This window comes from Daphnia magna, linkage group LG2, assembly GCF_020631705.1.
Source record: "Daphnia magna isolate NIES linkage group LG2, ASM2063170v1.1, whole genome shotgun sequence".
Lineage (NCBI taxonomy): Eukaryota > Metazoa > Arthropoda > Branchiopoda > Diplostraca > Daphniidae > Daphnia > Daphnia magna.
In genome coordinates this window covers 5,356,202-5,381,596 of record NC_059183.1, presented here as the reverse complement: position 1 = coordinate 5,381,596, position 25,395 = coordinate 5,356,202, and the positions used below count along the sequence as shown (strand labels likewise).

General features: G+C 41.3%; 1 protein-coding gene and 3 long non-coding RNA genes across 15 annotated transcripts; 1 reads left to right on the top strand and 3 right to left on the bottom strand.

Annotated features, from left to right (window-relative positions):
• Positions 1 to 4,067: 4,067 nt before the first annotated feature.
• On the top strand, positions 4,068 to 7,357 carry LOC116921940. Of its 8 annotated transcripts, none has more exons than XR_006643246.1 (12): positions 4,068 to 4,769; positions 4,834 to 5,070; positions 5,126 to 5,243; positions 5,340 to 5,424; positions 5,487 to 5,681; positions 5,744 to 5,868; positions 5,958 to 6,089; positions 6,188 to 6,293; positions 6,344 to 6,480; positions 6,550 to 6,695; positions 6,774 to 6,867; positions 6,931 to 7,357. It is a non-coding gene; the product is annotated as an uncharacterized LOC116921940 (long non-coding RNA). The 8 variants fall into 8 exon arrangements; XR_006643241.1 differs by having other exon boundaries at positions 4,487 to 4,769; positions 6,550 to 6,867; positions 6,931 to 7,088; positions 7,141 to 7,357; XR_006643243.1 differs by having other exon boundaries at positions 5,747 to 5,868; positions 6,550 to 6,867.
• A 382-nt stretch (positions 7,358 to 7,739) lies between these two features.
• On the bottom strand, positions 7,740 to 9,310 carry LOC116921944. Its single transcript, XR_004393763.2, has 5 exons — positions 9,166 to 9,310; positions 8,995 to 9,112; positions 8,633 to 8,928; positions 8,412 to 8,574; positions 7,740 to 8,351 (listed from the first exon to the last, which is right to left on the bottom strand). It is a non-coding gene; the product is annotated as an uncharacterized LOC116921944 (long non-coding RNA).
• A 1,193-nt stretch (positions 9,311 to 10,503) lies between these two features.
• LOC116927851 lies at positions 10,504 to 15,567 on the bottom strand. Of its 5 annotated transcripts, XR_006643584.1 has the most exons (16): positions 14,800 to 15,339; positions 14,658 to 14,735; positions 14,499 to 14,587; positions 14,326 to 14,443; positions 14,145 to 14,229; positions 13,888 to 14,082; positions 13,701 to 13,825; positions 13,480 to 13,611; positions 13,276 to 13,381; positions 13,089 to 13,225; positions 12,702 to 13,019; positions 12,432 to 12,638; positions 12,231 to 12,349; positions 11,990 to 12,153; positions 11,310 to 11,932; positions 10,504 to 11,253 (listed from the first exon to the last, which is right to left on the bottom strand). It is a non-coding gene; the product is annotated as an uncharacterized LOC116927851 (long non-coding RNA). The 5 variants fall into 5 exon arrangements; XR_006643587.1 differs by lacking the exons at positions 14,658 to 14,735; positions 14,800 to 15,339 and adding an exon at positions 15,348 to 15,567; XR_006643586.1 differs by lacking the exon at positions 14,658 to 14,735 and having other exon boundaries at positions 14,736 to 15,339.
• Positions 15,568 to 15,815: 248 nt separating this feature from the next.
• On the bottom strand, positions 15,816 to 21,569 carry LOC116917920 (transforming growth factor-beta-induced protein ig-h3). Its single transcript, XM_032923538.2, has 10 exons — positions 21,425 to 21,569; positions 21,042 to 21,335; positions 19,099 to 19,528; positions 18,865 to 18,962; positions 17,325 to 17,649; positions 17,014 to 17,177; positions 16,693 to 16,916; positions 16,436 to 16,622; positions 16,276 to 16,362; positions 15,816 to 16,194 (listed from the first exon to the last, which is right to left on the bottom strand). The coding sequence occupies exons 2-10, from the start codon at positions 21,142 to 21,144 to the stop codon at positions 15,974 to 15,976; spliced, it is 1,839 nt and encodes a 612-aa protein (XP_032779429.1). The 5' UTR covers positions 21,145 to 21,335; positions 21,425 to 21,569; the 3' UTR covers positions 15,816 to 15,973.
• Positions 21,570 to 25,395: the final 3,826 nt, after the last annotated feature.

Here is a 25,395-nt window from a genome sequence, read left to right as displayed (position 1 = left end):
ACGCCCCATTTAAAAATTTTGTATTGCAACAAGAATTGCTTTATGTGCGTACAATTGGGCAACAGGGGAGCAGGCTTCGACTATGTGTCCCACCGAACTACAGACAGGTTGTCTTGAAAGCGTGCCACGATGACATTACCGCTGGGCACCTCGGGGTGCGTCGGACAGCAGATCGGATCAAAGCTCGCTACTACTGGCAAAAATTAGAGAAACATGTGTTGGGATACGTGCAGGCCTGTGTGCTGTGTCAGGCACGAAAATCACCTCCCATGAAACCACAGGGCTACATGGAAGTAATAAGAGTAGAACGACCCTTTGAGAAGGTGGGAATTGATGTTTTAGGACCATTTCCGGTGACGGGTGGGGGCAATCGGAACATCATTGTAGCGGTAGACTATCTCTCTAAATGGGCGGAGACGCGGGCCCTACCCACCGCTACGGCTAAAGATGCAGCAGAATTTTTTGTTAAGGATGTGGTACTCCGCCATGGGGCACCGGAAAGCATTGTGACCGACTGTGGGAAGTGTTTCATTGCAGAATTTACTAAGTCCATAATGGCCGCTCTGGCGGTAAACCACCGAGCTACTACTCCATACCATCCGCAGTCAAATGGTTTAGTGGAGAGGTTAAACCATACTTTGGCAGACATGTTGTCAATGTATGTGAATAAGGCACATACAGACTGGGATACCATACTACCCTATGTCACTTTTGCTTATAATTCAAGCCGCCAGGAATCAACTCGCAGAACGCCTTTTTTTCTTTTGTATGGTAGGGAGGCAATACTACCCATAGATGTCATGATGAATGGGAACCCGAATCCGGTGAAACATGACGGGCAAGACGAGGTGGTAAAAAAACTGGGGGAAGCTCAGCAAGTGGTGGCCCAATGGCTACATAGAGTGCAAGAAAAACAAAAGGACGCTTATGATGCAGGACGAAGAGTGGCAACAGATTTCAAGGTCGGGGATGAAGTCCTGGTGTATAAACCGTTTCGCAAAATAGGGCGGTCTGAATAGTTGCTACATCGATGGCGAGGACCCTACGTGGTTGTCCGTGAAACTTCGTCGTTAAATTACGAGGTAAAGTTGCCACGGGCGCGTAAATCAGAAATTGTTCACGTGGTCAGCATGAAAAAATTTGCTAGAGGTTCGCCAGAGGTGACAGATAGGCCTAACGAAGAAAACTTCCTAGGAGATACTTTACCAGTAACTCCGCCACTGGAGGGGAGTCAACGGCCAGTAACAACTGAACCCCGACGTGGAAAAGGCCCAATCGGCGAGCTGCGTCAGCAGAGAGAGGAGAAAGGGGAAAGAACTGCACGGCTAGAAGCAATCCAGGAGGAGCCAGAGGAGGAGGAGGGTGTCGATCTCGAAATATCCCGCCCGGAACCACAAGCACCTGAGCAAAGTAGGGGAGGGAGAGGAGATCGGAGAGAAGTCGAAAACAACCCAAGCGCTATGGCAACCCAATAACCTTCAGCCCCTTGATGCTACTCTTGACACTACTATGTGGGGCAATGCCATGTGGGGCATCTCCTCGGGAGAGATTCGTAATGAGTGGGGTAGTTTTTCAAAATCTTGGGGAAGTCAACTTCAGCGACTCGGAATGGGTAGTCGTGACTGAGGTGTCTTTTCGACAAGTTGAGGCTACCCTGGGCCATCTTGGACAATGGCTGGCGGAGAAACTAACACAGCACGAAGGTGGGCCACTGAACGAGGATTTTAAGATTGGTAATCGAATCAAAGAACAGTTGACGGAACGAGCGACAGGCTGCCTAGAGGAACTAGGGGTAGTCAAGAGTAGATTCAATCACCTGAAGGAAGCAATATCCGGGAAACAGCAGAGGGCCAAGAGAGGTTTAATTGATGCCGGTGGGAGTGCCCTGAAATGGCTTTTCGGCGTAGCGACGGATCGAGAACTGGAGGAGCTTAGTAAACATCTCGACTCTCTGTCAAAAGAGACATCCGGTATTGTGAGCACTCTGGCTGAGCAGGCGACCCTGGTCAATGAAAGCTTGGGGGAACTACACGAGCACACTGTAGTCTTGAGTCAATTGGAGCGAGCCCATCAGACGCTGGAAAAGGAATTAAATAGAGCCAAAATAAATTTCGTAAACGCAATGAATGTATTGGAACGACAGTCAATAGTCACGGCAAGAGTGGATGAGGCTTTCCGAGCGGCACACCGGTTATTGGAATGGACCAAGATGACAGTAGACGACATAAGCATTGGGTTAGCTCTACTGGCGTCTGGCCGATTACCTCCTGAAATGTTTCCTCCCGCCCAATTAAGAACAGTTCTGTCAGAAATCCGTTCCTCTCTAGCCTCAGGGTGGGCCCTAACTCCCGCACTTCAAAGAGGAGATCTTTGGCGGGCTTATCAGGAAGCGAATGTTGTGACAGCATCCACAGAGAATGGTCTCAAGTTATTCATTCATTTCCCTATAGTAGAATTTGAAAAGACTTTTGAGTTATATGAAATTTTTGTGTTACCCGTGTATGACGCAGAAGGTGGGGTAGGACTTCGTCATTCTTCTTTACCCCAATTTTTGGCAGTAGCAGGAGATCAACAAACGTTCATCGAACTAACCGAGGAAGAGGTAAGATCCTGCAAAGATAACTCGGGTTCGGTATGCCCCCTCGCAAGGGCCATCGAGCGGAAAAATGCAAAGAAAACGTGTTCCATGGCGTTGTTTTTACAAGATACAGAAAAGCAAAAACTTGAGTGTCAACAAGTGTTTGTGAAATGGAAAGGACCTGAAGCTTTGTATCTTGGACAGCGTCAGTGGGCGTTGTCAATAGGGAGAACCCAAACGTTGGTAATCACGTGCCCGGCGCGAGCTGGAAGTCGGAAACAGTATAAACGAGAATTGGCGACCGTCGAAATTGTGGAAATTCCAAAAGGGTGTTCGGGTCAGACAGATGACTGGATCCTTCAGGCCAGCTATCAGAGGGAGTCATCTACTTCCTGGGAGGAATCCCCGCCATCCCAACTGAAGGGCATCAACTGGACACTCCCAACAGGATCGATAGACAAGCCCCAAGAATCGACGTCGACGTCACTACAGGCTATGATCGCCTCGACCCTTGGAAAAAACAAGGCAGCCAGAACAATGGCCGATATAGTTGGGAAATCTATACGTCAGCTGAAAGAAGAGGATGAAACCCGAATACGTCTACAGTCAACCCCGCCGTCTTACCCATACGAGTTGTTGATGGGTACGATACTCACGGTTATGGCAAATCTCACTTTGTGGTTTCTATTTTACAGGGAAAAGCAACAACATGACCGAGAAAGAATCGAGGTGAGAAAGCGACTCGAGGTGTTGGAGACAACAGGCCGCGTTGAAGGTGCAGGTGACGGAGAGCAGGCTGCACAATGGAGCACTCAACTGGCTAAATTGGAGGTTCGAATAATAGAACATGAGCAGCACTGTTTGGAGACGCTTCGAAGTCTGGAGCAGTTAACTAAATAGAAGCGGCAAATCCCCCTACTGATGTTATTCCGTGTTCTAATGACTGTTTTATTTTTTCTTGATGCATCGCATAGTGTTGACCTTGTAATGGGTAGATCAGATCAAATGACTTCCATAGTTTAGTCAAGAGAGGCTATAGCACTCTTACAGTAAAGAAAGCTTTGAACCGTAGGCCTTAGTGGGAAACAGTAGTATAGCGAATTGTAGAAATTTTAGCTAAAGGGAGAAGTCTCAAAATTTAGATTCGTTTTTCTGGTTTAAAAAAAAATAATAGCGGTCGGGACGACTCGCTATCTAGGGAGGGAGATGTCACGGTTATTTGAGGCCCCATGGACTAGTTGTCACGTCCGGCGCTTCTGTATCGGCTATTGACCGCAACTCTACCCGAGATGTCCGGCAGTCTTGTCAGCAGATATTTCTCCCGGTAGCTGCTGTCTACGTTAGTGCATAAATACTTGTGTGTGTCCCTTGCTGTCGCCCCAGTCTAGTTGTAACTGTTTGTTAGTACCGTGTGTGTGTGCGTATCGACAGTGAATACAATCTTAATCGCTACTTGAGTCTCAGCGTTATTCCTCGTGCTACAATATCCACCAAGAGAATGGCCAACGGGAGAAGTGCCGCGCGCTATGCGGATTGGTTGGCCAGCCAAACAATATCGTGAATCGCGAAATTTTCATCAGCGCGGTGTCTTCCGGTTTTTCAAATAGAGACTAAAAATATAAAATTTCTTTAAGAAATGCCCGGTAAGAGATTTATACTGACGAAGTATAAATTTTGAGCTAAATAGGGTTATGGTTCCGTGAAATCTGCAATAACTTGGCTATACGCAGTACATGATCAAACTTTGCATTCATACTTATCTAAGTTATGAAAAAAAAGAAAGGATACGACAGTTATCTAGTGCCATTTTTCGTCCATTCACCCGCATGCTATCAGTAGCTGTATTCTGTAACCTACGGAACGCCGTTTGATCCATTTTTTTATAGACAGCTTTTGTCGCTAGCTGGTCGTTTATGTAGCAAATAAATAGCTAACTAGCATTGCCATCTAACGGTAAAAAATGACACTAATAGAAGGGATTTGAATAGACCACGCCTTCAACGAAGGAGGAGTCCACTACATACTGAATTTATCGATCGATTGTTAGGCCCATTTCGATCGCTACTGTACAGTCAATGGCGGCGAAGCGCATTGTAAGTTTGTAACTTGGAAGTGTATGCATGTGCGACTTGATGTGGCGTTGCATGTGGGGGGCCTCGTTGCCAGTACTCTTGAGTGATGGTGACATATGGTAAAAAGATAGAGCAGTATAAATATTTGCTTCATCATTTACTTCTATTATTTATTTCTTCAAGGTATCTTACTGACTTCTATTGGTTTTATTTGTGGAAAGAATATCTTGAGTGGAAAAATTGGATCACAATTGACTACATGTTTTACTATTTTAAATGAGTTTATCACAAAGAATTTTTTACTCATTCATGTTCTGTTTCTGTAATGTAGGTAGAATAATCGCAATGTCGTGGTAGTAATTCATGAGAGATATGCCAATAGGGTTTCCCTATTGACATACGGATACAGGCCTGTTTTCAGTAAGTGTATCAGCAAGAATATTATACTGAAGCATATTTAATTTCTTTAATGTAGATTCACAATCATAATGGATTCAAAGAGGATATTGATGGAGTTTTGGTATAAAAAAGTACATGCTCGTTGGAAGGGCAACCAAAGAGTTCCGGATCCTTTTACTATTGCACATATTATGGTATTTTTACAAAATCATTGAAGTGCTTATCTGGATCCCCTTGTTTTCTGTGGCCCCATTTCTCCTTGACTTGTATTATTTTCTTTGACCCTTCAGTGTGTGTAAAACTAAAGGCTAAAAGAAGAAGAAGAATGATTCAAAAATTCTGGGAGAGAATTATCAAAGAATTATACTCGTTTAGGTAATCCAAGGAAATAACAGAGTATTAACTCGACTCAGTCTTTGATTCCATCTTTTTAAAAGCTCTTTTTACTGTGCATGGAACTTTTTTGGTCGAGACCTTATGGGTGTCTTAAAGGCACTGAAGGTTGCGTTAGATGTCATAATCCACAACAAAAAGGAAACGCTGAAAATCCCAGGTGACGATGGGAGTTAGTGGCAATGTTACGGTGTAGATAACTTCAGAAAGTGTTACGCTAGCTGATGTACACCGCCTAGGTATCTTTTCTAACAAAATTTGTCTTATCAAATTTTCCTTTTGTTAAATGATTCTCATTTAGCAGGAAAAGGTTGTGAGAGTAGCAGAAGAAGAGGAAATTGCAGTAAACCTGCTTTTGAAAGAAGCCAAACATTCCGATGATATGGGAGCCCAGCCTGTGGAAACAAAAACCCTATGTTTCAGATAGTAAGCTATCTCGACATTCGACAAACTCAAAGTTTCACAGATAGATCTGCTTAAACATTTTTAGTTTCTTAAATTTATATCGACATCAGGAAAGACCAAAGGAACACGTCGTTCCTCAGCTACTTCTGAGGGCCACTGTCACCGAAAGAAAATCACCTCGCTTATAGACTCGGAAGGTGAAAGCGAGATCCAAAAATTTGCGACAACGAAGCAAGTAAAAAGTATTTTGGCAGATTATCGTGCACGCAAAGCTAAACAGCCAATTAAATAAAATTTCCTTAACACATTTTACATGACCATTCGCTTAAAACGATTTTAGGTCCTCCACCGTCACAGACCACAATGTGTAAATGCGTCACATCCGGGAAATTAATACTGCAGTAACCAGAGCGATAAAAAAATTGGCACCAACTCGTACATATCAGGTAGACTTATCCCATTCGGAAAAACAGATTTGTAGAAAAGTTCTGTGTAGATTTTGTCGCAACGCATTCAAGAATGGAGCTTAACAGCTTGCAGGACTGAAGAAAATGATAAAAAAGAATTAGAACAAATTTGTTGGAACAAAACAAACCACGGGAAGCTCAGGAAGAGCTGGATCTTAAACAAAAGGTTTTACTTAGTGTTGAAGTTTCTTCATTTTTATGTTTTTTACTTATGATGATGTGTTACTTGTTCTAGTGCTCAAAAGGAACTAGATAACAACAGCAAAGGCTAAAAAATTTGTGGTTGACATAAACTTTCGCGAAGAAGCAGTTAAAGTAGGCGAAAGGGAATCGAGTGCGCTACTGTCCCGTGCGTCACTTGCGGCATCAGTATTGCGGCCAGTAAGGCATCCGACACATGGGGGGATGTTTCAACAAATCTAACAAACGGGGTTCGATTCAATCTTTTAAACCAAGCAGTAATAAGTTACGCGGCGGTTACAATCCCAGTAACCAAATACACTGGAGGCGACTTCGTGCATTAAGTCCGTTGCATTGCAAAAATCTTGATAAGGTAATCCTACGAATTAGTTTCTGGAACTACAAGATGTAATCCATTGTTGTCCATTTATGTCAGAAAACTGATGTAGGCTATCGGTATCCTGTAGTACGAGAAGTTTACCGGTAGGCATCCAGCGGCTTCTTCGCGCGCGTATGCCACAAAGAATCATCACAACAATTTCGAAATGGTTCATCAGTTGCGCGTTTACGGCCTTGTTGTAGAGGTGTCCTAAGGTGATGTTTGAATTTATTGTTAATAGTTGAAGTTTTAAAATCATACTTTTAGGTCTTTGGGATCTACTTGATGTACTGTGGTGGCTGCAAAATCATTTAATGACTTGGTTCAATCCAGGACTTGTTTTTTTTTATAGTGGTTTACAGTTTTAATTTACAGAGATCCTGGAGGCACCTGATGTGTTTCATTGGCGTTGGAGTCAATCGGTTACAGAAGAGAATGACACTAATGTTATGTTGTCAGTGTAATTAAAACATTTCCAGTATCACTCTTGTGTTTGTTGAATTATTTCCTCATTCAACGGAAACAAAGGAGTTAAAGAAGGTAATGGTTAATTCCTTTTGTGATACCACCATGTGAAGTTAGTTTATTTCAGTCATTTTTTCAAGTGATTGCACTTGAACTCAAATGGAACAAAGAAAACAATTTTTTCATTGATGTTTCACCGACTGAAATGTATTGAAATAAGTACTAGTGAGATGACTGGCTTTGGAGTGAAATAGCTTGGGAAAACAAATAATCTTAGTTTATCTTTGATTCGCATTAATTCGAATATGATGAAATGTAATAAACACGAAGAATAAATTCAAATTGAAATAGTTTTTATTGTCCCACCTCCTCCCAACAATTCCACCACTATTTTACATGACAATAAATATACACACACATATTTATATAAACATACACACACATATTTACATAAACATACATACATTTAACTTAAGTTAACCCGTTGGCTGCCAGGCCACGCAACCCGTTGGTTGCTTAAACTACAGTAACTAAGCATCGCGTCTTAAGGATCGCGAACAAGGTGGGACTTGTCCGAAGACAAGTCCGGGCTGACACGGTGACGGAATCCTTTACAGGGAATGCACACCCTCAGGAATCCGCCACCGCATCGACAAAGAGAAGTCCCTACTGGTGCATTGCCTAAGGCGCCTTGCGGCGAAGGCCATTGCGGCCGGTCCCTACAAGCTAAAAAAAAAATGGGACGCAAACGGGGTGGCAGCCAACGGGTTAACTTAAACAAAACAATGCAATATAAAACAATACCAGGACGACGATCCACGGTGAACTCCCTACGTGAAGGGCGAAGGAGAAGCCGGTGACGAAGTGATGGCGTAGAAAAAGACGGCGATGAAACAAAGGCGAAGACGGCCAAGACGACGAGACGGAGATGAAGGCGAAGACGGCCAAGAAGACGAGACGGAGACGAAGGCGAAGACGGCCAAGACGACGAAGGAAGATGAATATTTGCAGTCCTGTCACAGAAGTTTTTCTTACAACACAACAATGCTCCATAACGTAGAAACTTAAAATACCAAAAAATGGAGATGTTAAAGCCTATCCATGTGAGCTGGCTAAGTAATGGTGAGAAGAACAGCAGCTAGATAATCCACCAAATTAAAATACCATGGAAAGGCAATGACGATAAACCTTATTCAATGTTGGCATTCAGCAGACTAAGAAGAGAGGAAGAGAAGCCTGTAGAGAAAATTTTTACAGATGTGTGTAGTGGAAGATAAGTAATGTTCTGAAATACCACAATGAAGAGCTGAAGGGTATGGATGATGGTTGGCTAATCAGATAAACTTGGAAATCTGGATACCTGGGATGCTGAAGGCTGATGGTTAGCAACACAAAGTGGATGAAGACTTTGTTGTTGACTGACGAAAGAACACATCACTAAGCTTAAACAAAAGGCTTGAGGTCCATTAACAGTACTTGAACTGGATGGTGATCTTCATGTAAGGAATAGTGGCCTTCTTAAAGTGTCAGGATCCCTTGTGGTACATTGATAGCTGACAAGGTGAGACACCACCACATACAAAAAGCAATCTATCTCAAGGGTTTCCTTTTCAATACATACCCAACGATAGCAATACTAAATAGATAACAACATACCGTAAATTTTTTGACGAAAAATCCTTTGAAACACATAACAGGGTAACGTAACAAACACGTAACTTGTCACTCATGATCTTCATTACAGACGCACATCAACGCCATCTAGAGTTTCCACCTAGAACCAAAAATTCTATTTTACATTGAAGTTCAATACTTGCTTTTAAGTACTTGAATTTTTCTAATCTCTGATAGCTGAATTCAAATTTTAGGCATAACATCCTAAAATATCAACTACTAGTTGCAGCAGGAAACGCTAACATTTGTAGGTAAAACTGTCGTAGCTCGTAGGATCAGCCTGTAGTGTTGAAAGCAAGAAAAAAACGAAATAATAACTACCACACCCTAACGCATGCGAGAAAAGTATTTTAAATTGTTAGAACAATACAGCTAATTTTTTACTTTTTGCAGATTGTCACGAAAATTGTCCGGAAGTAACCGGAAGTAGCATATATCTCCGGAAATAGTGATCCTATAAAAAAACAAAGAGGATTTTCGTGATCGTTATTAAATTTGGGATGGGAATGATTTTTTTTAGGCAAAAGTCGGATTTGACCAAAATCGCGATCGCGATCTCCACAAAAAAAAACCAAAACAAACACCAAAACACATATCAAAGGTCCAAAGATAGTGTGTACCATGAATACCTCATACGTCTTTACCCCGTCAGTGGGGAGCCAATACAATTTAAAATTTACGATTTTTGACGATTTTGGGGTACTTTGAGTTGATATATGGAGTCGACCCCAAATTTGACGAGGATCACGAAATTATGAATCTTTTTTCTGACAGACCAACAAATAAGGAGTTATTTGGCATTTTGAAACCGGAAGTCGAAATTCCAGAAATCTAAAAAATGAACTTTGTTCTCCTTTAAATGGTTAACAAGATTATGATAGTTGTTAAAGTAAACTATTGTTAACAAAGGCTATGCGGTGTTTGAAAAGTTATAAAAGTACAATTTCAGTTCTGACACCTAAATAGACTTGAATCGAAAAATCCTACATTTAACACGATTAAACCACTTACTTACTTGGTATTTAGTGAAAAACTGCAACCGAAATATGACAGTACTTGTCAAAACAATGTTTTTGGTTCTACTAGTATCTGGCTGGATGCAGCTGGACTGCGCAAGGCCCTTTCAATGGTTCGTCTGCTCACGAACAGCCGCGTATGCGTGAATGAAAATGCCATGAGGAATTACAGTTTTATACTTTAATTACCCGCCACTTACCCATGTATTGGTATTTTTCATGGATTAATCAACAAGTATCATCAATAAATACCCCTGAAAAGTAAAAGTGAACACCTCTGGGTTTTAAGAATAAAGATTGGGTGCCACTGCTAAACGCCACCTGTCAGTTCCAAGCACAGATTCATTGGGCAAAGCAAAGGATCCATTATTAAAACCGTCATCTGACGCTTCAATCAGCAGTACCTTTTCCGCTTACCAAAGACGTCATGGCTGTTCTTCACTTTTAGAAGCCAACGTACCCTTTCCTACAGTCATGCTTTATGGTACCACCCTGATTAGATCTTAACAATTTGCGAACATGTACCATATTTTCTGAACGTTCAATTTCAGGAAATGGCATAACGCCTCGAATAGCCTTCGGAGAGCAACAACAACCCACCTAGCTGCACTTTAAGAATGTTTAATTTGTTCGACGAAAACCAAATGCAACCATTATTTCCGACAAGTGTGCATGTATATTAAGGAATACTCAACAAGTCATCACGTGAAATTTTCCTAAGAGGTGAGTTTAAGAGATTTTCACGAGATGACAAAGCTGACTAATTTTTCAATTTCAAAAGTCTATACTGAATCCACTATTCTAATATATCCCATCTAAATCTGGTCAGTGATACAATTCCGCTTCCGTGTCCTGTAAAGAGTGGCGGAGATAATTTGCATACGCAACGTTCTTAAATCAGAAAAGTATCTCAAATTAGCCGAAGGTTGAGCCCGACTTGCTGTAAACTAGTGACGACTTGCTCGGATTCGTCTTTACGCAGGAAACCGTTATCGATATGGATGTCATGCACTCGCGACGAGTCGCCACTCTGTAGAAGTGCTTTATGGAGAAGGGCAGCACAAACGGCGGAATCGAATCCGCCGCTTACCAGTATAAGCCCGATCTTACTACGTCCGACCGGACGTATGGATACACTGCTGGTCGCATTTCTCCAATGTGAAAAACTCCTTGCAATCCACAGATGTCGAACAAGAAATTATGCAACATTTTTCGTCCTGTAATTCTACACCAACCATTAAGATCAATGTTTCGCACTCAATGGAAAGGAAACCAACATACTGTTTTCAGTAAAATCAACTTCAGGATGGAACTGGACTCCATAAAGATGGCGTTCAGTATCATCAGTAGGGGGGCAGCGGATGCCCCATCCGCTGCGTAAACTGAGTTGGGATCTGTTCAAAAGTAATGTAAAATTCATTTTCGGCTGAACCATTTCATTAACTTGACCCTGAATATATGTATACACTTCCATGTTTTCTAAAGTAAAGTGTAACAATATCATTAAACAAAAAAGCCAACTAAAAAATTCCCGATTTGTTTTTGGTTTCAATGTTTAACTCGTGAAATTATAATAGCTTTATACCCTTGTTGAAGCATAAGGGCAGCTGGGGTTTCAAGGGCTTGAATATCAGGTTTTACACATTGTTCTCTGACTCTGCAATCAATAACCTAAAATGTAAATTTTTTTTTAAATTTTTTTATATCATCTATCACCCATGGCCTTGTGGATGGGTGTCTGTCTGGGAAGCTGAAGATTGTGGAATCAATCTCCACTTGTGAAAACAATTGATCTAAAGTAATATGTCATGTGTTGTTTCATTTCACCAATTTACCATTTGTTTTTACAAAACTAGTAATGGGAAACAAAAAATGTGCCATCCTCCAACTTAAGATATTTCCTGCTAATTTAAGAATACCAAAGGTCACTTTATTAACATGATTACAAATTTGTCAAATACCTTAAACATCTTTTTCCAATCTTTCCAGGGACACTTGGTTGTCATCAAGACATCTTATGTTCCTTGTTCCAAGAAGCATGCAAATATTTCATACAAGAGTCTTCTAAAGAGAGTCCACGGCTACAAATTTCTTTAAGGGAAGAGTCTTTTAATACTGTGTAGTCCTATGTACAAAAACAGTTTAGCTATTATAAATATTTCACAGATTTGGAAGTGAAAACCAAATATAAACCAAAATTACTGTTCATAGGTCATTTCAAGATTGCTTAATGAAGCTGGCATTGTGCAGATCAGCATGATGAGCAGATTTTTTCCACCATCTATTTTTGCACACTGCAGGGCTGCAGATAGGAACTGCACCTAAAGATATGGAAACATTGTCTGACAGCAGATAAAAACTGAAAGAAATAGCATGCAAATTAGCAAATATACTGAACCGTACCATTCAAATGATGTCTAGTTGCAAAACGTGTTAAACGTTTCTGAACCACCTCAAAACCTATGTTAAATACCTATTACAGCTAACGCCGTCTGTTGAGAGGAATACCGTTAAAAACGGAGTCGGTGGTGACTATATCATCTCATCTACACATGATCTCTATCGGTAAACTTCTCGTACTACAGGATACCGATAGCCTACATCAGTTTTCTGACATAAATGGACAACAATGGATTACATCTTGTAGTTCCAGAAACTAATTCGTAGGATTACCTTATCAAGATTTTTGCAATGCAACGGACTTAATGCACGAAGTCGCCTCCAGTGTATTTGGTTACTGGGATTGTAACCGCCGCGTAACTTATTACTGCTTGGTTTAAAAGATTGAATCGAACCCCGTTTGTTAGATTTGTTGAAACATCCCCCCATGTGTCGGATGCCTTACTGGCCGCAATACTGATGCCGCAAGTGACGCACGGGACAGTAGCGCACTCGATTCCCTTTCGCCTACTTTAACTGCTTCTTCGCGAAAGTTTATGTCAACCACAAATTTTTTAGCCTTTGCTGTTGTTATCTAGTTCCTTTTGAGCACTAGAACAAGTAACACATCATCATAAGTAAAAAACATAAAAATGAAGAAACTTCAACACTAAGTAAAACCTTTTGTTTAAGATCCAGCTCTTCCTGAGCTTCCCGTGGTTTGTTTTGTTCCAACAAATTTGTTCTAATTCTTTTTTATCATTTTCTTCAGTCCTGCAAGCTGTTAAGCTCCATTCTTGAATGCGTTGCGACAAAATCTACACAGAACTTTTCTACAAATCTGTTTTTCCGAATGGGATAAGTCTACCTGATATGTACGAGTTGGTGCCAATTTTTTTATCGCTCTGGTTACTGCAGTATTAATTTCCCGGATGTGACGCATTTACACATTGTGGTCTGTGACGGTGGAGGACCTAAAATCGTTTTAAGCGAATGGTCATGTAAAATGTGTTAAGGAAATTTTATTTAATTGGCTGTTTAGCTTTGCGTGCACGATAATCTGCCAAAATACTTTTTACTTGCTTCGTTGTCGCAAATTTTTGGATCTCGCTTTCACCTTCCGAGTCTATAAGCGAGGTGATTTTCTTTCGGTGACAGTGGCCCTCAGAAGTAGCTGAGGAACGACGTGTTCCTTTGGTCTTTCCTGATGTCGATATAAATTTAAGAAACTAAAAATGTTTAAGCAGATCTATCTGTGAAACTTTGAGTTTGTCGAATGTCGAGATAGCTTACTATCTGAAACATAGGGTTTTTGTTTCCACAGGCTGGGCTCCCATATCATCGGAATGTTTGGCTTCTTTCAAAAGCAGGTTTACTGCAATTTCCTCTTCTTCTGCTACTCTCACAACCTTTTCCTGCTAAATGAGAATCATTTAACAAAAGGAAAATTTGATAAGACAAATTTTGTTAGAAAAGATACCTAGGCGGTGTACATCAGCTAGCGTAACACTTTCTGAAGTTATCTACACCGTAACATTGCCACTAACTCCCATCGTCACCTGGGATTTTCAGCGTTTCCTTTTTGTTGTGGATTATGACATCTAACGCAACCTTCAGTGCCTTTAAGACACCCATAAGGTCTCGACCAAAAAAGTTCCATGCACAGTAAAAAGAGCTTTTAAAAAGATGGAATCAAAGACTGAGTCGAGTTAATACTCTGTTATTTCCTTGGATTACCTAAACGAGTATAATTCTTTGATAATTCTCTCCCAGAATTTTTGAATCATTCTTCTTCTTCTTTTAGCCTTTAGTTTTACACACACTGAAGGGTCAAAGAAAATAATACAAGTCAAGGAGAAATGGGGCCACAGAAAACAAGGGGATCCAGATAAGCACTTCAATGATTTTGTAAAAATACCATAATATGTGCAATAGTAAAAGGATCCGGAACTCTTTGGTTGCCCTTCCAACGAGCATGTACTTTTTTATACCAAAACTCCATCAATATCCTCTTTGAATCCATTATGATTGTGAATCTACATTAAAGAAATTAAATATGCTTCAGTATAATATTCTTGCTGATACACTTACTGAAAACAGGCCTGTATCCGTATGTCAATAGGGAAACCCTATTGGCATATCTCTCGCGAATTACTACCACGACATTGCGATTATTCTACCTACATTACAGAAACAGAACATGAATGAGTAAAAAATTCTTTGTGATAAACTCATTTAAAATAGTAAAACATGTAGTCAATTGTGATCCAATTTTTCCACTCAAGATATTCTTTCCACAAATAAAACCAATAGAAGTCAGTAAGATACCTTGAAGAAATAAATAATAGAAGTAAATGATGAAGCAAATATTTATACTGCTCTATCTTTTTACCATATGTCACCATCACTCAAGAGTACTGGCAACGAGGCCCCCCACATGCAACGCCACATCAAGTCGCACATGCATACACTTCCAAGTTACAAACTTACAATGCGCTTCGCCGCCATTGACTGTACAGTAGCGATCGAAATGGGCCTAACAATCGATCGATAAATTCAGTATGTAGTGGACTCCTCCTTCGTTGAAGGCGTGGTCTATTCAAATCCCTTCTATTAGTGTCATTTTTTACCGTTAGATGGCAATGCTAGTTAGCTATTTATTTGCTACATAAACGATCAGCTAGCGATAAAAGCTGTCTATAAAAAAATGGATCAAACGGCGTTCCGTAGGTTACAGAATACAGCTACTGATAGCATGCGGGTGAATGGACGAAAAATGGCACTAGATAACTGTCGTATCCTTTCTTTTTTTTCATAACTTAGATAAGTATGAATGCAAAGTTTGATCATGTACTGCGTATAGCCAAGTTATTGCAGATTTCACGGAACCATAACCCTATTTAGCTCAAAATTTATACTTCGTCAGTATAAATCTCTTACCAGGCATTTCTTAAAGAAATTTTATATTTTTAGTCTCTATTTGAAAAACCGGAAGACACCGCGCTGATGAAAATTTCACGATTCACGATATTGTTTGGCTGGCCAACCAATCCGCATAGCGCGCGGCACTTCTCCCGTTGGCCCTTCTCTTGCTGGATATGCAAACTAGAACGAAATCTGAAGAGACACGATAAAAAAATACTACTTTCTTAAGTTTAGAGATTACGTTCATCCACGATGAAACTTTGGGCATTTCACGGCAACTGGGCAGAGCAAGAACGTTCAATGTTATAGCAACCAGAAGCACAAATGGGAGCAGAATTTTAAGACACAGGAGCAACCGGTATTTCATTCACCTCATCCATCTTCGACTATAAAAAAAAATCATTCTCCTATCTCAGAAATCCTAAGATCAAGATTACAGAACGTTTATACTAACTATTTGATTTCCATCAGATTCCACAAAAATCAAATGGGCAGAAAACTGTATTGGACAAATAATAATCAATTTTATTCAAACGTATCGTGTCGAAAAACCTGCATGAGCGACACGGAAAGCGCAAGGTGGCATCATGCCACGGTATAGTTAACGTGGCCTACTATCGAAAAGGCGATCACGCTATCGATCAGTTTAATACAAGATTATCGATGACATGGAGAACGCCATTGGTCAAGGTGATATCACGCACGGCAATACACGGCGTGTTGATTCCTGAATGGCTGATTCCTACGCAATTCGCGTCGCGGCGGACTGTCAAGACCTGGTTGTCGAAGGTTAACAGGTGATCGCCATCAATCAAGCCAGCAGTAAACCATGTACCTCGAACAACATGGCGTCTCAATATTTCTGATAGGTGAAGTTTTGATCAAACAGAACGTTACAAAAAAAAACTATTCTGGGTCAAAAAAGAAGGGGAAGCTTTATTACCTGTCAATTTAGACGGACTGGAACCGACAAGTAATGCGTCCAGCACTGGGCCATCGGCTGGTAGAAATGCAGTCAACGATACAGATTCTAAAGAAAAACATTTATGGTTACTTGTTGGCATTTTGTTTTTTGGCAGAAGGCTATTGCAAAACAAAATTACTGTTCGTAAAAGCTGGATCTGCTACACTTTGCAGCATGGAAAAGGTAGTTTGTAAAGCAGGTGTCCATTTGACAACCGAATAAAAGTCTCCCAAAGGTGGAAGAAGTACGGAACGAACGACGTGGACCACCCCGTTAGACGCTAGTTCATCCAAATTCGATATCTGGCTGCCAGATGCAGTGTACCACTATTTAGAAAGAGAAAAAGAATAACTTGTTTATGCATCCTTGGGGCTAGTTAACAAATGGATCACTTACGCTGGCCCAACCGTCCGTGTAAAAATTGATGTGAATTGGACGATTTTCGTACAGTGACGGGAGTTTCTCATCGTTGATCAAGTGACGCCTGGTTGCGTTGGCCTGAACGATGTGGTAGGAAAGGATTTGCCTTAGCAGAACTGGGTCGTCGATGATATGGTCGAAGATCTCCTTAGGTAGGGCCTGCCACGCCTCGTTATCAGGTGCAAACACCGTCCACGGGCCTTGAACGAAAATGTGGTCGTTGTGAACGCGGATAGGAGGGACACACAAACGGAATAAAAGAGAAACTTGACGCTGTCTAACGTCTAACTCGATCACCTTGACGGGTGAGCGTATCCATCAAATCACTGCGTTCCAGCAGCGCTAGAAATGTCGACGCTCCCAAACTCTGTAGAATGGCCATTACATTGTCCTCGGTTTGCCAAGTTAGTTTCACAGCGTGAGCAAAGTTGTCGATATTGACCAACAGTTCCAATGGAATGCTACACACGCAGCGGGGGTTCGGTTTAGTCCGCATAGAGGAAAACAAATAAAAAAAAAGATGATTATTCCGCCATTATTTTTATGTGTGTTACATGGTGAATTGGTGTTGAAGTCTAATAAAAAAAAAACCTGTTTTCTTTCCATACTTGGCTTCGGTTAGCGATTGGTCCGACTGTTCGACGAACGGCACGATCACAACATCGGTGTCGAAAGTGTTTTGGTCAATTTCATTGGTTCTGATCGATGGGTCGTACTCGAAACTGGCCAAAAGATCTTCTTCCGAAACTCTCCGAATGCTAATACTATGATTGGATTTTATGTTTTCGGCTTGCTGGCCTTCACCGGACGACAGCCGTTGCTTAAGAGTGGGGCAAGAATCCATCAAGCGAGGACGATCCATCAGTCCGTCGATGATATGCACAGTTCCGTAATCGGTCTCAATGTTGGCTCGCAACACTTCCACTCCGTTGGCTGTTTTATTGCAGATGTTTTTGTGTTTAGCGTAAAGAATGAAAAGCAAAACAATGGCACGTAAAGTACAGAAATTATACAAGGCTGCATCATCAATCATGCAAGTATTACACAACGAAACAAAAGAAGACGCAGCGAAAGTATGTTGGCCGACAAGTGCTCCTTTAGGCCATTTGAGAACAAAGCGAAAAATGGTGTCTTTTGTTTTAAATAAACAAGGGAAAACCTTTCTTTTGCGCCCTGATCACAAATGGATATGTCCCCACTGAACCGGCATTCACGGCCCTTTTGTCTCCGCATTCTTCCATTCTAACTATTTCGCATAATTTGATGAGACTTTACTGTGAACTGCAACGTGGAGACTCGGAGAACGGACGCCCGCTAATACTTGTCACCTATCAAGTCTGTGCAATCTCGACTTATTGAGCAGCTCTACAGCAACGTCACCTTGAAGTCTTCCACGAACTGATTAAGGATAGAATCACGCGTGTAAAGAACACTCTTGGTATACGTTTCTCTTTGCCCTTTTTCTTCTCCTCTTTTGTAGAGCCTATGGTAGTAATGTCTGCTTTTTGATGGTCGCCATTACAAATAGGAAAGAAGATGCAAAAAGGAGCGCTACAGCAAGGAGGTCGACTCCTTGAAACTTGGAGGGATTATTTATAAATTTATTTATTTTTTTTGCATGTCTGTGTGCGCGCACGCCGGGTTCAAACTGGGCACGACGTCGTCTTTTTTTTTCTCACATTGAATAATAGACGGACCTTGGAAATCAGCCAGGAAAAAAAAAATCTCTTTCACGTCGACTATCTCATCGTAGGACTGTAGACGATAAGCGAGGCTACGCAAAGCTATATAAACTGTATGCCATATTTCGGTATAGAATAAAAAACGAAGTAGCATTTCACGATATTAAAAGAAAAGGCTGGCTGCATGCAGATTGAAGCTTTTCATGTCTGGGTCAAAGAAGACGTGTGTTTTTTTTTTTTGCTAATTCAGTCCATTGTAGCCCATCATCGTTTTATGGTTAGATGCATAGAATAGACGTTCAAAATTCCTCACTTTCGCGCGCGCGCACGAGACTTCGTTCAAAAAAGGGACTATATATAAATGCTATAACGGACTCTATCGATATAGAAAGCATTTTATCACAGCGATAGACCAAAGAAGCTAGGGCCATTTCGGCGCTGTATAAAGTCATAGCCATAATATTACCTTCTTTGGCGCAGATGAACACTGGCGAGTCTTCCAGTGACATGGCCACATCTTCCATCCTGTCGGAGAGCATCAACCGGCCGAGGACAGTGTGAGATCTATTGACATAAACAATGCCATCAAAATAATTCACTCTAGGCAAAAATACGGCCGATAGCCACATAACAAGAGAGCCAACTTGACACATGAAAATAGAGTTAACCAAATTTAGCCGAAAGTGGCCCGACCACTTACCGCACGATTTGCCGGATACATTCAGGGTCTCTGAGAGCTGTTGCTGATAGCGAAATGTTGAGACTGTTTAGGTAAGCGTCGGATGGTGCGAACATGCTGTAGATTGAACGCTGAAGATCCAAACCGATCACAACAGCTGCTGTTACAAATTGATCGTAGGTAATCGTCCTTTGTTTAACTGCTCGTCCGTCTCTTCCATTAGCCTGTTGTTCTTGTTCCTGTTGCCACTGAGCGTAAGCGGCAGGAAAATTCTCTGGGCTTTTTTCGAATAATTCCAATATATGCGGATCTGGCGGAGCTGGTGGTTGCGGTCCTTCTCCGGGTGGCGGCGGAGCAGGCGCTTTCAGCTGGATGCCTATCGTCGAAGGTGGCCGCGGTTCTGATGTTCTCTTCAAGCTCTGACTGTGTGGTACTGGTGGTCCTTCAGGTTCTTTTAAGACACGTAATTGAAACGTTAAACCGTGAACCGTAACGACCGTTTAACGAATAGAGAAAAGAAACTAGCAATTATCGAGAAATCTGTCTTCCGGACGGTACCGCTTAATGGTCGGTTGGCGATGAAAAGAAGTTGTAGAGAATCGAGCGAATAAAGAACAGAAGAAAAAAATCATGCGGCAATTTAACAGCCCATTGAATCGGCTACTTACCTTGGATATCAAAGTCACGGTATATCCATCTAACTGTTAATGCCAATAAATCAAACGCGCTTAGCTGCAAACGGAGCTGACCTCATTAGAACTCTAGTCCTTGGATAAGTTATGGTTGTGTAGGGTTTCTTTTTTCTTTTTTTTCTTCTTCTCCAAGAGATCATAAATATTGATCAAGTGGACAAGGCGGCAGAGAATGTAGCTTCAAATTGTTGTCGATTTTTTTTTTTCTGTCTGCCAGAAAGTTAAAACGGCAATGGGCGGCGAGAAAATAATAAAAAAAAAGGGAAACGGATTAGGCGCCAGGCGTCTGCACGATGCCGCACGCAATCTGCTGCGCCCGTGAAAATTGACGAACCTATAATCAAGGACGTGTTGAAAAGCGAATACAACCCAAACCAAAGGCCGAATAAACATTTTTTAAAAAGAAGAAAAAAACAAAAAATAAATAAAAAAAATAAAGTAAATCAATTTGTGATAGACGGCGACTGGGAAGAGCCATTTGAAACGTGATGTCGTCATTGGCGGCGACGTTTAACTCTTGACGCTATCAGATTCTGGAGAATGTTTACGACAAAATATTCTGACAATAAGCGAGAAAGGAAAGGAGTTGCGCTTAGATTTCGTGCTAGTCCTCCGGTTGCCCACCCTGACATCGTCGAGTCCTGACGGGTCTGTTATTGCGCATTTATTCACGCAACACGCGTGCAACGAGTGAGGAGTGAGGGCCCGCTCGAATGGTGGAATGCCAAAGAGGACAGGCCAACGAAGAACGTATGGCCACGATGCTGACATTATGCACACGTACGACTCACATTTCGATTGCTTGCTTGCCTCACGGACTCACGTTGCGGAACCGCGACCGTCCCGCGGGCAAGGTCCTTCATTTTCGCTGACGTCACGCAAAGACGATCGTCGATTTTTTTTTTTTTTACAAACAACAACAGAAAAAAAAAGGGAAACCAGAAAACCAAAATGTATAAGTCTAGAAGCCCAAACCGAAATTTCCCTGGAAAAAAATACCACAACAAAAGTAGAGGGAAGAAGGTATTTTTCACTTATCAGTTGGTGGGCATCTAAAAGGGCGTGGAAGACTCAGGTATTTCGGCTGGGCCTCCCTTTCCGCATGAACGAAATTGAATTACAAGAAATTGAAGTGAATTCTTTTAGTTTGAATATTTTTGAAGGTAATTTTGTAGGTCTGGCTATTCGGAAAAGGAAAGTTGCGTAACTCAAAATCAATTCACGATAAAGCGGATAAAGACAGGTAACTGATTACAACATAATTGTGCTTACCTCCAAGTTTCTCGCGTAGAATTCCTCCATCGCTGGGTTTGTTCAACAACGTAAGGGTGAAGCAGCAGAACCAGAAGAGCTTCATCTTGTTTACGAGCCACATGACGTTGAAATTATTTTCCTTCCAAAAAAATTACGAGTGGAATCCGGAATCGAAGAGGAATTGTACTGATCGTGTAAACTGGCTGATGGTGACTGCGCTGTTTCCCTGTCACTGATTTTGCAGTCGAGGTTTTTATTGACCAAACGAGGAAACGAGCCCAGAGGGTAGATAAAAATCAGTTTGAGCAGGCCCTTGAAAACAAAAATCTGCGGTACGATGCTGTTTCTTTTTTAAAAAAATTGTAAAAACAAGACAACAAAAAAGAGGGGTGCAGCAATACCAGAATTTTTATGTTCGTCGATGACAACCTTCCTCTGTTCGTGCGAGCTGAGAGAGATGCTGGAGCCTAAGCCGAGCCCACGAAGTACACTGACGCGATTTGTTTGTTTGCCTCTGGTCAAAAACCTGTTGCTTTGCTGCTGCTGCTGCTCTTGGCGGACGGTACCAGCTGCAAGGGGAATTAACGGCACATGTATTGCTCCGAGTCGCGATGATGGTTATACACGGCCAAACTCGTTGGAATCCTTCCAGCAAGACATGAAAAAGAAACAATTAGGCACTGGTTACACAAAAATACACGTGTCTTGTTGCTGTAGGTCGGTGGTGTTTTCTTTCATTTATTCAAAGTAGCTATACACGCAAATGACTGGATTGCGGGCCCATGACCCCAGTGAATCTCTTGGCTCTTGAACTTGTCTCTTTCGGCTATTTCGAAAGTAATTATGAATGCAGCACGACGGAGTAGTAGAGTCTATACAATTTCACAACTTAAAGTTCTGAGTTGCTACATCAGAGGTTAGTTGCACTATTGTTTAATCGTCATTCATTTTGACATTGCTCGTAGAGCGATTATGCATACGTTCGCGAAATGTTTTGTTCCTTTTAATAATCTTGTTACATGCTTTTTTTTTTTAAAGTAGAGAATGCTGAGGCTCGTCTTTTTGTTTGTTTAACGTTTTCACGGCCAACTCCGTGACGAGGGAAAGTCAAACGCTTTGTCTTTGGAATTTCACGCCCATGTGGGCAGCGCCGCTGCAGCCCTCGAAAAAATCATGATCTGACGATTCAAGTTTGTTCCGCTTTTGTTAAGAGCACAGATTTGAAAAATAAACAAAGAAAAAGTGAAAAATCGGCTTTAAAACTACAAAATAATATTCCGCATGCCTGTCTTTCTTTCTTTTTTTTTTCGTGACGATTCAAAATGACCGCCGGCGCGGAACTATTCTGGTTGGAATGGTCGATCGTGCGGTGATCATTTCGACTATGTAATTCTTTTTTTTTTTTTTATCATTCGTCTTTCTTTTTTTACCTTCGAGTCTTCTATGATTCATAGCTCCTTTAGAAGAATCGTGGACGAAGGTCGTAAACCTCTTCTTCGATGTGCAGTTCTAATGTAACACATCCATCACTTGCATATATTTTATTGTCTGGAAGTTGAATATAATATTATGTTATCAAACGTTACGTAAGGATTGATGGAGTTGTCTAGCCATCTACTGAGTAGGTGTTGAAGTTGGCTTTGCTGTTACTCTCTTTGACTGTTTTATTGAACGTTTATGTATTTTTTTTTGTGCACCTCTTGTCAATCAGCGCAGACAATTTGGAAGGGGCTTTGGTAGAAGTTATTCCTTTTGAAAAAAAAAAAACATCTTAAAGTCGATGGCTTGAGATGATTGGAGCGTGATTGGATCGGGATTTTGAAGAAAAGTCGGAGTCCATCAGTTGGGAAACTTCAAGAAGGCTGCGGAAAAAGTGAATCGGCTTTTAATATGTTTTGGGAATTTCAAATCTTATTGTGAGCGTGATTCACTGAACACACGCTATAGAACCAGCCTGGCTGACAAGTCGATTTCGTTCGGGATGTTATAGTCTGATTACCGGTCGGTGGCGACATGGCCAAGACGGACAATTCTACCAACAACGGACTGTAAATAATTGGCTGGTCTTACCGAGATAGATGAAATTTTCGGGCTGTGTCCAATTAGAGTGTGACGATTGAAGTGACGAGTTTGGCTGTCCGCAGATCAAGTAAAATGAAACGAAAAGCGCAATGAAGTTATACACTGTCCCGCACTTGACAGACCCACCCATTCAATTGATCAACTGCGTCCTTTAAGTTTTTTTCTTTCGATTCGCATTTTTTCTTGCAACGTATTTAAGCCATTCTACTTTGTCAGCTCCAATTTCAAACGTGATTGAAATGGGTCTGCGTTGTGAGGAAAAGAGAAAGAATTCTTTGAGGCTAGAATTAAAGGTTAGCTGACTAACTACGAGCAATTAAGTGCAGCACTACGGCTTTTCCTGTTCTTACACTTTCACTCAGAGAGACAGAGATTTAAAAAAAGTCGAACTGTTCAGCCGCACTGCACGTGTCAATTAGCTCATTTTTCTAGGTAACTTTTAAAGGTAGAGGCTGAGTGATGAAAAAATGTAACTGAAAGAAAAAAAGGAAGCGTCCATCATGGATTTTTGGTCTCCCTCCCCACAATTGCAGATGCGCCGACGAATTTTGGGCCTAATGAACTTGCAATTGTCGGAATGCCGAACCAAAGAGGTTCGATGAAAACCAACACACAAAAAGAGAACAAAAAGAAAGAAAACAGAAAAATCAGTGCAGATAAGATAAAGGAGAAAACAATCACTCGGGGCAATAAAATAAGAAAAGCATTAACCTAATAACCGCCTGAAATGGGGCATTTGCCGTGATATTATTTACTTATTAAATCTAGTTCGGTTAATGGCCCCTTCCCTTTACAACTTACTTCCTTTCACTAAACTGTACAACGTTCGTAGGAACAAAAAATAATAACAAAAGTGAAACAAATAAATTTTAAGAACAAAGCCATGTTATTAACGCAGTTGCTTAAAACATATAAGAACCACATCGAACGCGGAGTGAAGAAGAATCGAACCTGGGTAAACTGGATAGCAGCCTACAAGCTCTAGCACTGCGCCATATATATCATACCTTTGTATAGTGCAGTAGCGACCCCTATTTGAGCAGGTGTTGATCAAAGAAAAGTTTGATTTGAATGTGCGGTCCTGGCACAATGGTTATAGCCCTCCACTTGTAATTCGTTGTCCCGTGTTCGATTCCCGCTCCCTCCAAATTCCCGAGGCCTCTATTCCTCCTCCCCCTTTCCACCTATATGTATAATATGCTCTCATGTCAACGCTTCGCATCACTCTTCGTGGGAACGAACACCTCAACTCCACACATCGCTCAACATCTTCAACATCGCATCGGCATCTACATCTCAACGCTCATCAACGGATATGCTTCAATTCTTCAATACTTCGCCTAATATGAAGGCCAAATAGCTAAAATGACACGCAGGCACTATCACACTCAAAAAACAATACTATACGTATGACACCTACACAACAACTCGACACGTTTACAGACGATCCTCGATCTCGTAGTACCGCCCACTACATCATAAAGATCGAGCTCGCTAACTTGGTGGAGAACTGGTAGCTTGTAGGTTGTTGGTTAGACTTCTACCTCCAACAAGGTGGGGCAGACAGCTAATTATCGAGCAATGACCCTCTTCAATACCCGCAATCCTTTTTATCTATATATCATCGGAGTATCCATCGACACAGGTAATCATCACTAGCGAAGAAGATGATGGAAGTCACAGAGGGTTCATCAAATTATGCAAGTATGTCTAGCTTGCCCATGTTATTTAACCTTACCTTGCCAATCTGTATGACTTTGACGTCACAGTCTGATTACTTGTTATATGGCAGGTTTGGTGTTGACCGCGTGCAACATCACGATTCGTCCTTGCGGTGACGTGCGTGTCAGCTGATCAACCTTACGTTTGTGGTCAGCATAAATGGCAGCAGGTTTCTTGGAATTTGCGTTAAAACAAAATTGGCACGCATATATAATAACCAGAGAGATCTATTTCTAGCAGCGTTATCTTTTTTCAACAGCGTTTATCATGTAACATTACCTTAGATCCATGAATAGCCCTATTGATTGCAACAAATTTTTCATTTTTCATTAAGGCTAGCCTCTGATGCTATGTAATAAAGTATTAAAGATAGATTGTTAATTAACAGACCAATGGTTTTGCTGACCTTGGTTTTATTAAACTACTTTATTGTTTATTAGAAAATTTCATTCTCGTAGTCGTGATCGCATCTTCATGCCCGTTTCAAGTGGCGGTACTTTTTGTCCCGAGGATAATTGGTAATGCCGTTATGAATCTTTAAAAAAAATGAAAATGGATACAAGCACAT